The sequence below is a fragment of the Pleurodeles waltl genome, chromosome 4_2, assembly GCF_031143425.1.
Source record: "Pleurodeles waltl isolate 20211129_DDA chromosome 4_2, aPleWal1.hap1.20221129, whole genome shotgun sequence".
Lineage (NCBI taxonomy): Eukaryota > Metazoa > Chordata > Amphibia > Caudata > Salamandridae > Pleurodeles > Pleurodeles waltl.
The window spans coordinates 242,273,475-242,286,494 of NC_090443.1; the positions used below are offsets into that span (position 1 = coordinate 242,273,475).

Consider the following 13,020-nt stretch of genomic DNA (forward strand, 5'->3'; position numbering starts at 1 on the left):
TCGGCAAGGAGGAGGTAGTCATTGAACCCCAGGACATGGGGGTGGCGATGTCTACAATGTTGTCGATGAATGTTGGGTGGTTCAGGACATGTGTATGATGGCGACTCCTGTGTCCGGGTGGGAGGGCCGATCCCTCATTAGGATGCTGTGTCCGTCTGGGATGGCAATATCAGGTCCCGAGGTGGGGTTGGTCCAGGTCTCGGAAAGAAAGGCAATGTCAGGTCGGGCGGTGTCGATGAAATCTCAGAGTTCGGTGCCATGCTTGTGGATGGGAGGGGGCCACAAGGGCAGGAGCAGTGCAGGAGGGAGAGGGTCATGGAAAGGACAGAAAAAGAGGGAAAAGCAAAAAAGAAAAAAAGAAAAAAAACACAAGTGAAAGAAAAGGCAGAAATAAAGAAGCAGGAGTAAAGGAGAGAGAGATACTTACTTGTGATGACCACTAGACCACCAGGGATGAGTCGCAGGCAGGAGCATGTGGGTGAAGGAGGGCCTCGAATTGAGAGTCAGGCAGGCTCTCAGTTCATTCCCAGGCAAGGCAGAGGCAGCAGTAGCCAGAGGCCCTGGGGAGGGCAGCAAATGTTGAGCAGGAGGTCAGTCTAGTTGCCCTCTCACCATGCCGCGGCCGCTATCAAGAAGGGGAGGGGGTAGGTGGTCTGGTCAGCTGGGAGGCAGGGGGTGCTTCACAGGGAATAGGGTGGGGCAGCAGTGGCACTGGAGGGATAGGGTCAGGGAAAGGACAGAAAAAGAGGGAAAAGCAAAAAGTAAAAAAAGAAGCAGGAGTAAAGGAGAGAGAGAGAGATACTTACTTGTGATGGGCACTAGACCACCAGGGGTGAAGCGTAGGCAGGAGCCTGCGGGTGGAGAAGGGCCCTAAACTGCGAGTGAGGCAGGCTCTTAGTTCATTCCCAGGCAAGGCAGAGGCAGCAGCAGCTGTAGCCAGAGGAGCTGGGGAGAGCAGCAGGTGCTGACCAGGAGGTCAGTGTAGTTGCCCTCTCTCTGCGCTGTGACCGCCATTAAGAAGGGGAGGGGAGTCCGGTCAGCTGAGAGGTGGGAAAGGTGCTTCACAGGATGGTGGAGGGAAGGCTGCAGAGACAGGAGTGGAGGGTGAGGGAGAGGGTCAGGGAAAGAACAGAAGAAAGAGTGAAAAGCAAAAAAGTGAAAAAAACAAGTAAAAGAAAAAGCAGAAATAAAGAAGCAGGATGAAAGGAGAGAGAGAGATATTTACTTGTGATTGCCACTAGACCAACAGGAATGACGAGCAGGCAGGAGCCTGTGGGTCGAGGAGGGCCTCGAACTGAGAGTCAGGCAGGCTCTCCGTTCGTTCCCAGGCAAAGCAGAGGCAGCAGCAGCAGACAGAGTAGCTGGGGAGAGCAGCAAACGCTTTTCAGGAGGTCAGTGTAAAATATTTTTTACATATGCAGTTTTTAGATGTGACTTGTGCAATAGGCCGTTTTTATTAGCAAGTAGGAGGGTATGAGAATCTTTTTAATGGTTCAGAGATGTAAGTGCAAGTAGTAACATCACCTTGCATGAATTAAGAGGCTTCAGGAGTTCTATGCTGTGTACTAGTCAACATAAGCAATTTTATTATGTTCCCTTCAATGGATAATGTAGGCTTCCCATGTATGTTTTATTTCAACAATAGTAATGTATTTTATGATGGTTTTTAAGTGTAGAGTATTAGATATGCTTTCTGGACTACAGACCAAAACTCATTCATGATGATTAATGATGATGATATAAGCAATAGCGGGAAAGTATTGGACTTTGGAGGGATTAGATTTACTATTCCCATTCTAGTCTAAGCAATAGAAAGGAAATAACTGTAGTTTGAAGAGGTAAGGTTTGCTATTCCCAATCTAATTTGAGAGAGGTTACTATTTCAACTTCAATCCAAGCAGTCATCAGGAAAGCTTTGAACCTTTAAGGGGTTAAATTTACTACTCCCACTCCAATCTTAGCAACAATTGTGAAACAGTAGGACATTGGAGGGGTTAGATTTACTTTTCCTACTTCCATGTAAGTAAAATCACGGAAAGTATTGGACTTTGGACGGGTTATGTTTACTGTTGCACTCCAATTTAGGCAAATATATACATATAATAATAATAAATAATTTAAAAAGTTTACATATTAAATAACCAATTAAATATTTAACTTACATACAAAATTAATTTGAGATAAACAACCATAATTAGGAATTTAGATACCATCGTATCCTGTTCCCCTACAAACCCAACAACCACTACTAAATTATAAATTACTAATTAAATGTAAAAATATATTAATTACACATTAAGGCCCATATTTATACTTTTTTTGCACCGCATTTGTGTAAATTTTTGGGAGCAAAAGCGGTGAAAAATGTACAAAATAAAATTGTGTTTTGAAATTTTGTGCCGCTTTTGTGTCAAAAAATGATGCAAATGCGGCGCAAAATAAAGGATAAATATGGGCCTAAATATTTCAAACTAAACTTATAAATTAAAACAATTAATACCAATAACACCTACAATTAATTTAACTAGTATATACTAAAATAATTAAGACAATATTGAATGCAACTATATGAATGTAAACAATATTTTACAAAAATATAATTTTACAAATTATATTTTATTCATAAAAGAACAATATTGTTATATCCTCAATATTTTTGTATTGACAATATACTATTCAGGCAACTCAACATTTTTAAAACTATATAGATGTCATTCACCGCAATGATTTGCAAATAGAAAGAAGACACAATTGACTATCTCCTGAGTTATAAAATGTGAGTGTGACAGCTTAGCCCTTGGACAATACTGATGTACAATGCCTTTTTTTCTCGCAAAGTATTTTGAAGCTCTTAATTTTTTCCCAATGCAAAGTTTGCATTTTTATGGTTTATCTTTGCCTTCATCTATGTAGTGCTATTCTTCAAATTGCTGGATAATGTTTCCTTTAATCAAGCTCATCAAAGCCTGAAACTGAATGCAAAAATTATTTCTTAACACTTCCTGTTTCATTCAGCTTTCCTATGAACAATGGCATTGCTCAGAGAAAGATAAATTAACGTTTTCTACAAAGTATATGTCACCCTAAACAGTTGTGTTACTCTGTATCAAAGGCATATCATATCAATCAATCAATCAATCAAACAAATTTATAGAGCGTGCTACTCACCCGTGAGGGTCTCAAGGCACTTTTGGGGAGGTGAGGGGTGTTACTGTTCGAACAGCCATGTCTTGAGGTTTTTTCTGAATAGTAGGAGGTCTTTAGTTTTGCGGAGGTTGGTTGGGAGGGAGTTCCAGGTTGTGGGGGCGAGGTAAGAGAAGGCCCTGCCTCCTGTGGTGGTTTGTTGGATGCGGGGGACTGTAGCTAGTGCGAGGCTGATTGGAGGTTGTGGGTAAGAGTGTGGAAGTTCACTCTTTCGTTGAGGTAGGTCGGGCCGGTGTTGTGGAGGATTTGTGTGTGTGGCTCAGGATCTTGAAAGTGATTCTGTTGTCTATGGGGAGCCAGTGAAGGGATTTGAGGTGTGGTTAGATTTGATTGTGGCGGGGGAGGCCAAGGACGAGGCGTGCGGCTGTGTTCTGGATTCTCTGGAGGTTGCTTTTGAGTTTGAGTGTGGTGCCGGCGAAGAGGGCGTTACCGTAGTCTAGTCTGCTGCTGATGAGTGCATGGGTGACTGTCTTCCTGGTCTCTGGGGGAATCTATTTGAAGGATTTGTTTAGAGTGCGGAGTGTGTGGAAGCAGGAGGAGGTTAGTGCATTGATTTGCGGTGTCATGGAGAGGGAGGGGTCTAGGATGATGCTGAGGTTGCGTGTGTGGTTTGCGGGGGTGGGTGCGGGGCTTAAGGCGGTGGGCCACTAGGAGTCGTCCCATATGGTTTTGTTGGGGCCGAAGATGATGATCTCGGTTTTGTTGGAGTTAAGCTTGAGGTGGTTAGTTGTTATCCAGTTGGCGATGTCAAGGAGAGCAGCGTGTGGGTTGGTTTTGGCGGTGGTGGGGTTGCGGGTGAGGGAGAGGATGAGTCGTCTGCCTAGGAGAGAATAGTGATTCTGTGTGGTCGGAGGATGTTGGCTAGGGGGATCATGTAAATGTTGAAGAGTGTGGGGCTGAGGGAGGACCCTTGGGGGACTCAGCAGATGATCTTGTTAGCGGCGGAGTGGAAAGGTGGAAGGCGGACTCTTTGGGTCCGGTTGGTGAGCCAGTCTAAGGCTTTGTGGCAAATTCCTGTGTTGTGGAGGCGTGTGCGGAGTGTGTGGTGGCAGACAGTGTCAAAGGCTGCAGAGAGGTGTAAGAGGATGAGTGCGACGGTCTCTCCTTTGTCGACCTTGGTCCTGATGTCGTCAGTGCATGCGATGAGGGCAGTTTCCATGCTGTGGTTCTTGCGGAATCCGGATTGTGAGGGGTCAAGAGTGTTGTTTTCTTTGAGAAAGTGGGATAGGCGGGCGTTGACTAGTTTCTCGGCAACCTTGGCTGGGAAAGGGAGGAGGGAGATGGGGCGATAGTTGGAGAGGACCTCCGGGTCGGCTTTGTTTTTTTTTAGGAGAGCGTTGATTTCTGCGTGCTTCCAGGGGTCTGGGTAGGTGGTGGAGTCAAAAGAGGAGTTGATTATGTCACGGAGTATTGGGGCGATGGTTGGGCTGGCTTTGTTGTAGATGCGATGAGGACAGGGGTCGGAGGGGGATACGGAGTGGATGGAGTTCATAGATTTTAGCAAAAGCAATGATTTTAATGGGGTTGCAGCAAACCAAAAACATTCTGTCTTTGCTACACTAGCGTAAACAATGTTGACGCTACTGAAGCCAAGTGCAGGGAGGCCATTCATTAAAATGGGACAGTCATTTTTAATCCTGATCTGCGCAGGCATTAAAAAAGACAGAAAAAATGACGTAGTGAAATCAGTTAAATTTCACTGCACCATTTTTTCGGGCCTCCTAGCGCCTGAACGTCCCTTGCATACATTATGCCTGGCGCAGGCATAACGCGGCACAAGGTGTTGCAAAGTGGTGCAATGCATGCATTGTGCCACATTGTAAATATGGCACAGGGGAAATGCCACTTTAACACCACATTTGCTTAAAATAAATGACACAAATGTGGCGCAAGGTGGCGCTAGGGGCTTCTTAAATCTGTCCTTCTGTCTCCATACACTGAGGTTATATCGGATGGAGCCTGGCTAAAGACAAACGATGCAGTAACGTTCAATGAAAAAGAATAGATCATGCATTCTGTATTGTATCCCGCTTCACCTGTAAAGGCAATAACATTTTATATGAACTAATAAGTCGATCTTCAAAAACTAAACTCTGCATGGGACTTAGGTGTTATTTTATATTTTATGAGAATTCATAAGAATTATTTTTAATTGTATGAATAGAAAAAACGTGTATGATGAAATCATGGAAATATAGAAATAAAACATGGACTGAAATTGATGAGATCTATGATATTTCAAACTAGAAAGTTAATCAAATGTGGAAACTGATTAAGTGACAAGTAAAATAAAAGCTCTTATGAGTATTTTTCTTTGCAAGAACTGCAGTCATGAATTATTTAATGTGGATTTGTGTGCTCTTTTATGGGTCTGTAGTAAATACGAATTGTAAGAATGAGAATGGAATTATAAATCGATTCATAAGTGAAGAAAGGAGAAGCATGGCAGACAAACAACTTCAGAAAGGTACCCATACAGGCACGCAGGCTGCTGGCCTAGAGGATTAACACATTCATTACATAGCTCAAATGGCTCCTGTAAATCATGGCTTGACAGCTTTAAATCTTGGGAAGCAAAAGCTCCATGTCAGTTTCACTCCCTACTTATTTGATGTTGTCACAGAACTTCCATTAAACTGAAATCATATCACACCACTCCCTTAGGCCAGTTCGAGGTCATTCCGACAAATTGCATCATGTGGGCTTTAGAAACTGGTGAATTATGTCTGACTAAACTAACTAACCCAATGTTATGATCTAATTTCCATCAGAATGTGCAGATTTATACTATATCTCTCATTCGATTTCAGTTCTACTCTGCCTTTTCTCTCCTTTTCTATGGAGTAGTCATCTTATTACCCACTTGCATTTTTAAGACTAATCTCGAAACCTATTAGAGCTGTTAACTGACGTTTGCTCAGGTAAGCTACCACCCATTTGTGTCTTTTAATTTGTTTTCGGTGCGTTTACACAAACCCCACATGATTTATTTTGTATTAGAACATTGGAATGCTAGGGACTCCATTGAAAACAATGGAGTGCTGCGGGCTTTTAATGGCCGGTAAAAGCCCGCAGTGCCAACATTCCAATGTTCGCTTTGTTCACAGCAACAGCTGTGAACAAAGCCTCACGGAGCCCGAGGGGATTTTAATCCCCTCGGGCTCCGTGAACTTTTTTTTTTTTAATAGAACATTCTGCCCTGAGTGGCAGAATGTTCTAATAGCCTTAGAACCGCCGTAGCGGGCTCTACTGGCTATTAAAGTCCCTATCCCTTGTTAAATGCCCTCGTCTTCAGCTCGGGCATTTAACTCGGGGAGCGGGCCTTTAATAGCCGGTAGAGCCCACTACGGCGGGTTCTAAGGCTATAGAATAAACCATCTAGACGCAATGACAGTTTTTTCTTGTTTAAAGGCTCTTGCTTAGCAAGTGCAGGTAACCCTACTGCTGTGACTGTGTTCTTGTTTTAATCTCTAACTACTTCGTATTTTTAACATTGGCATGAGTCATTATACTCTCATAAAGGTTGTTCTGAAAACACAAATAATAATTGCAACTCTATTCAAAGAAATTGTGTTAAGGTGCTGTTAGACTGTGTCATTGAACTGAGTAAGTTATTTCAACAAGTAAGTCATATCATAAAAAGAAAGAGAATCTCACAGCAGTTCTTTTTAATAACTGTTCAACTACAAAATTTTATTGGTATCCTTTTATGTTCCCTCTAGAGGACTAGTGCACAAAAGCACTGCCGTGGAACATATAAAATTACAAATGAAATTTGTTGTAAAAAGTAGAATGTCTTTTAGATTGGTGTCAGTATTTATTTCATTCATAAACCAAAAAATTGCATGTATAATACTGTATATTCATTGTCAGCGAGTTCACGGGTTTAAGTTGCCATCGAATGTTATTGATTGGTATAAGACAGATACTGGAGAAAAAAAGATTTTAACATACTCCTCCAAACATAAATTGTTCCACAAAAGCACTGTAAAAACTCCTTCAAAGTTTTGTATTGTGCTTGGCTCGTATGGTTAACTACATAATTTGGTTGTTTCGTATTCCACTGTGTTTGGCAATTTGGCATTGAAGGCCTGAAGAGCGGACAAGATTCTCACCACTTCACTGGTTGACAGTTTGAGTCTATGACGAAGCAGGCAGGAGAAAAGGTCTAGGCGACGAGCCCCAGGCGGGGAAAGTTTATTGACACGGTCACGTATCTCCAGAAGCTGCAAGAGTGCCGAGTCCTGTGATCCCTGAGTGTAGGGGTAATCCAGCTGCAAGATCAAGTCTCGAATTGCTTCCGGGTCAAAGTGCATACTGTAGCCAAATACCTGTATGCTATTGATTTTCATGTACCCAAGATTGCGCGAGGGATCGATGAACTCCAGAGGCTCATAATAAATGCTTTCATTGCCGTTTGGGCCATTGAACTTGATGCGACTCCTCAGATAGATGTGCACGGTCTCAAAAAATGTTTTCCATTTGTTGCCTAGGGTCAGCGTCCAATTATAACACTGCACTGGGAGGTCAAGCCTAGTCCGCTCCCAGTCAGGGAAACTGTTCTCGTTCACAGGCATGAACCAACTCTCAGAGTGGCTGCCACCAAAAGGGTTGACGTACACTGCTAGAACAGGCTCCAAGGTACTGTTTTTCGTTAAGCAAATCTGAAGGGAGAGCCCCAGGATCATGTGTACCATGTTGGACTTGTACTTGTTGCTCTTCAGAGTGAGAAGCATGCGTTTGCGCCATGAAGGATCAAACCAGCTGTTCAGGCGCATGTCATTGCTGATGAAGATAGCGTGCACCTCAATCCTCCTATCAGTTTTCTGCAGAAGGTACTTCATCTCCAGGTCTTGCATGTCGGTCTCAAATCCAATGTAATGCTCAGTAGAGTCTGCCACTTCAGGCTTGCAAATTCCTTGGCTCAGCATGTATCCAGTGTTGCAACTGCCACAGCGGGTGCGGTTATCTGGTGCACAGGTCAGACACGAAGCACCATCACCAACCACGCAAGGAAGGAAGCCCTGGCAAATGACTTGGTCGTTGGGGCAGGTGCAAGAGTGAGTCTCTTCAGAGAAGCTTCCCAGGAGTCCATTTTCACTGCAGTACAGGAAGGACTGCATTCGATTGAGCCAGTACGCAGAGGGTCTGTAAAACATAAGCAAAGAACATGATCACTCATTTGACACAAATAAGTATGGCGTGCACACAAACAAAGGACGTTCCGTTTACCATTAGTGAATGTAAACAAATCCCTAGTAGACATTAAAGACTTCAACTGGAACTCAATCGATTTATTTTTGTAAATTCTGCAGGACAGCTGTTCAGAAAATGCAAATGCATTTAATTACTTTTGCTACTTCTAATAGTTGTGTAATCATATTTTATCTATTTTATTAAGGCTAAAGGGGCAAAAACCTAGCTAGTCTTGTTTACGGGCTATGGAACAATAAAGATTACTATTAGAGCATTTGAAGAGAACAATAATCTTAGGTATAGAAAGAACAATAAAATCACAAAATTTTAATTGTGTATAATCTTATCTGTGTGCCGTCTAGCCCTAACTGCAAGGCCACAGCCCCTCTTAATGACAGCAAAGCCGTCTAAGCATGCCCAAACATACAGGGAGTGCAGAATTATTAGGCAAATGAGTATTTTGACCACATCATCCTCTTTATGCATGTTGTCTTACTCCAAGCTGTATAGGCTCGAAAGCCTACTACCAATTAAGCATATTAGGTGATGTGCATCTCTGTAATGAGAAGGGGTGTGGTCTAATGACATCAACACCCTATATCAGGTGTGCATAATTATTAGGCAACTTCCTTTCCTTTGGCAAAATGGGTCAAAAGAAGGACTTGACAGGCTCAGAAAAGTCAAAAATAGTGAGATATCTTGCAGAGGGATGCAGCACTCTTAAAATTGCAAAGCTTCTGAAGCGTGATCATCGAACAATCAAGCGTTTCATTCAAAATAGTCAACAGGGTCGCAAGAAGCGTGTGGAAAAACCAAGGCGCAAAATAACTGCCCATGAACTGAGAAAAGTCAAGCGTGCAGCTGCCACGATGCCACTTGCCACCAGTTTGGCCATATTTCAGAGCTGCAACATCACTGGAGTGCCCAAAAGCACAAGGTGTGCAATACTCAGAGACATGGCCAAGGTAAGAAAGGCTGAAAGACGACCACCACTGAACAAGACACACAAGCTGAAACGTCAAGACTGGGCCAAGAAATATCTCAAGACTGATTTTTCTAAGGTTTTATGGACTGATGAAATGAGAGTGAGTCTTGATGGGCCAGATGGATGGGCCCGTGGCTGGATTGGTAAAGAGCAGAGAGCTCCAGTCCGACTCAGACGCCAGCAAGGTGGAGGTGGAGTACTGGTTTGGGCTGGTATCATCAAAGATGAGCTTGTGGGGCCTTTTCGGGTTGAGGATGGAGTCAAGCTCAACTCCCAGTCCTACTGCCAGTTCCTGGAAGACACCTTCTTCAAGCAGTGGTACAAGAAGAAGTCTGCATCCTTCAAGAAAAACATGATTTTCATGCAGGACAATGCTCCATCACACGCGTCCAAGTACTCCACAGCGTGGCTGGCAAGAAAGGGTATAAAAGAAGGAAATCTAATGACATGGCCTCCTTGTTCACCTGATCTGAACCCCATTGAGAACCTGTGGTCCATCATCAAATGTGAGATTTACAAGGAGGGAAAACAGTACACCTCTCTGAACAGTGTCTGGGAGGCTGTGGTTGCTGCTGCACGCAATGTTGATGGTGAACAGATCAAAACACTGACAGAATCCATGGATGGCAGGCTTTTGAGTGTCCTTGCAAAGAAAGGTGGCTATATTGGTCACTGATTTGTTTTTGTTTTGTTTTTGAATGTCAGAAATGTATATTTGTGAATGTTGAGATGTTATATTGGTTTCACTGGTAATAATGAATAATTGAAATGGGTATATATTTTTTTTTGTTAAGTTGCCTAATAATTATGCACAGTAATAGTCACCTGCACACACAGATATCCCCCTAACATAGCTAAAACTAAAAACAAACTAAAAACTACTTCCAAAAATATTCAGCTTTGATATTAATGAGTTTTTTGGGTTCATTGAGAACATGGTTGTTGTTCAATAATAAAATTAATCCTCAAAAATACAACTTGCCTAATAATTCTGCACTCCCTGTAGATCCCATGGTCTCAATGCCATGGCACTGATAAGACCCAAGAAGAGGAAAGGAATGCTGGGGTATCTTTTTCCAGTTAAACGTGACATGACTTGAAGTTGCAATGCATCGGACTTAGGCTATAAGGTGACCACATATTGAGAAGCAAAAACCAGGACAGGACAGACATAAAGGTAGGACTAAAGCCTTTAGCCTTATTTCAATGTCTGCAGTATACACAGAAAGAGGAAAAAGCCTCCCAAGATTATTTTTGTGCATGAAGATGCACTTTGCTGCACAAAAACAATCCTGCATGCAAAAAAGTCACCCTTGCACCATGGTGCAATGGTGCCTGCATTTGTGCCAGTCAGCCCATTGTGCGCCAGCACACTGGAAAAGGACAGGAATGCGCTGTATGCCTTAAATACGTTGCTTTCCTGCCCTTTCTCAGTGACACTGCGCTGCACTGTGCAACTTTCCCATAAAAATGGGCCATAGTCCTTATGCCACCTTGAGTTCGAACATACTTTTTTCACTCCTTCAGAACAATCATGGTTAAGTTTCACCGGTTTACCTGAATTTTGATTTCCGTTCTTCTGCACATTTGAAAGAGCAGGGCTATGAGGAACAATCTTGTCCATACCACATGTTTGACCATTTTCTATCATCACATTTTTTCCAACCTGAATTACCCTAATGGGGTTAGACAACCTGGGCCCATCCACGCTCCACTGATTGGGCATATCCAACCAGACCCAATCCCATCCTTAAAAGGCAGAGCTTTCAAATGTTTCGACACATCCTATCTGCTTTTGTATCTGTTTTGCTGTGTGCATATTCTCTCTGACACTTTTCTCTGTCTACCAGAACAGTTTTAGTTTTCCTCAACCATGAAGCTGTGAATGTTCTGGGGTTTCTACTTCTGAGCGATAAGAGGGGAGAAATCCATGTGACACGATTAGGTGCTGTATGATAGGCCTGGATAGCTTCTTAAAAAGCTCGATTTGCGGATACTTCCGCTCTCTATAAACACTCCTTCACCATTCTATTAATTCTGTCAACAAACCCATTAGCTCGTGAGCAATATAGGGCTGTCCTGTTGTGTTGGATATGAAGTTCATCTAACAACTGCTTCATTAGGTCAGAGGTAAATTCTACTCCATTGCCCGTAATCGTATTTCTGGTGTCCCATAAAAACTTCTCTAAGGAATTTAGCTAGGGCTGTTGTGTTATTTTTTTGCACACAATTCTAGTGCAGTACTTGTTAAGGGTAATGGTGCTGCTGGCCTCCCACAGCAAAAGGCACTCACTGCCAGCATTGTGAAGAATGATTCCATGAGCGTTGTAAGATCAGGCATCTTTATTATCTATCGTAACACACCATCACCATTCCAGTCAGCTGTGTCAGTAAGCTGTACATAGAATGTCCAGGTTGAAAAGTGGAAACAGGGAAGGTTCCAAGGTAAGGTAAAGGTAGAGGGACACAGGCCAGGAATAAATCATGGGAGAACTATTACAACAATGAACTTTCTCAAAGTTTAATGTACGACTGTGACACATATTTTGAACTTCCATGCCCACATAAAAACATACACAATCCATGTTTATCTAGTGGCTAATGTCTAGGTGGGGACATATAATTAGAGACCACACGAGCCCAAGAACTATATATAAGCAGAGGAGACAAGGTGGATACATGAGTCTATACATGCAACCACACTCCCCTAATTTTCATGAAAAATGTGGGATTTGGAAATGGAAGAGTAACAGATGTCCAGAAAAGTCTCTTTGTTGGTGATAATGAGGGTGCTCTAATCCAATTTGCTTTACAGTTTATGTGCTTATGCCACTAAAGAAGCATTGGTACAATTTCCTGATGTTCTGGTCATAGGCAGGATTAGAGCTGGTACAATTCTGGGGTAGCATGATGTTCATTTCGAGAGGCACATTTAACTCTTCCAGGGATGGGGACCCGAGGGGGGTGGGGTTGAACTAGGTAGGCCACGCATAATAGGGTCATCAGATGTCCTGGATTTTCAGTGACAGTCCTGGTTTTCAGACGGTCAATCATGCATTCATCCATGTCCCCAGGCACTCCCATTTATTCATCCATTCATTTAGTTACTCACCTATTCACCATCCATGCACTCACTGACCTATCAATTCATCTATCCATTGACTCAATTCTACATTCATGGATAAGCCCACACAAACTTACAAATCAATGAGGAAGCGCATTAAAAGATAAATAATGAGAGATCTCTTGGTTTTTCCAGTAATTATGCTCTGATTAAATCTAATGCATCTTAGCGCAAGTGCACTTTTAGCGACCACATGAGGCAGCACCCACTCCCTATTCGTGTTATTCTGCTTTTAGCATTATTTCTTAGTGCAAAATGCATCCTCGTGCCCATTTTGGACAGAAAGGGGCATTTTTGCATTGGGAAAAAGGCTCTAAATGCAGAATTACTATTCTTGCATAAACCTGTGTAATCTTAATGAATATTTTTGCAATTCCACGTGATTAGGCTGCACACAGTGATCAGGGAAGTTGTGTAGTGGGTGTTTGTTGTCACACCCTCATCGAGTAAGCAGCAGCAGAGTCTCCTGGAGAGATAAGCAGGATATTGGTGTGGACTTTAAACAAGCAGT

General features: G+C 42.8%; 1 protein-coding gene across 1 annotated transcript in view; it reads right to left on the reverse strand.

Moving 5' to 3' along the window:
• Positions 1–7,001: 7,001 nt before the first annotated feature.
• The window catches only part of BRINP3 (BMP/retinoic acid inducible neural specific 3), a 932,759-nt gene continuing 926,740 nt past the window's right edge, over positions 7,002–13,020 (reverse strand). Inside the window, exon 8 of the mRNA XM_069231092.1 lies at positions 7,002–8,352. Coding sequence (XP_069087193.1) covers positions 7,236–8,352 — 1,117 coding nt within the window. The 3' untranslated portion in view covers positions 7,002–7,235. The remainder of the gene's footprint in view (positions 8,353–13,020) is intronic.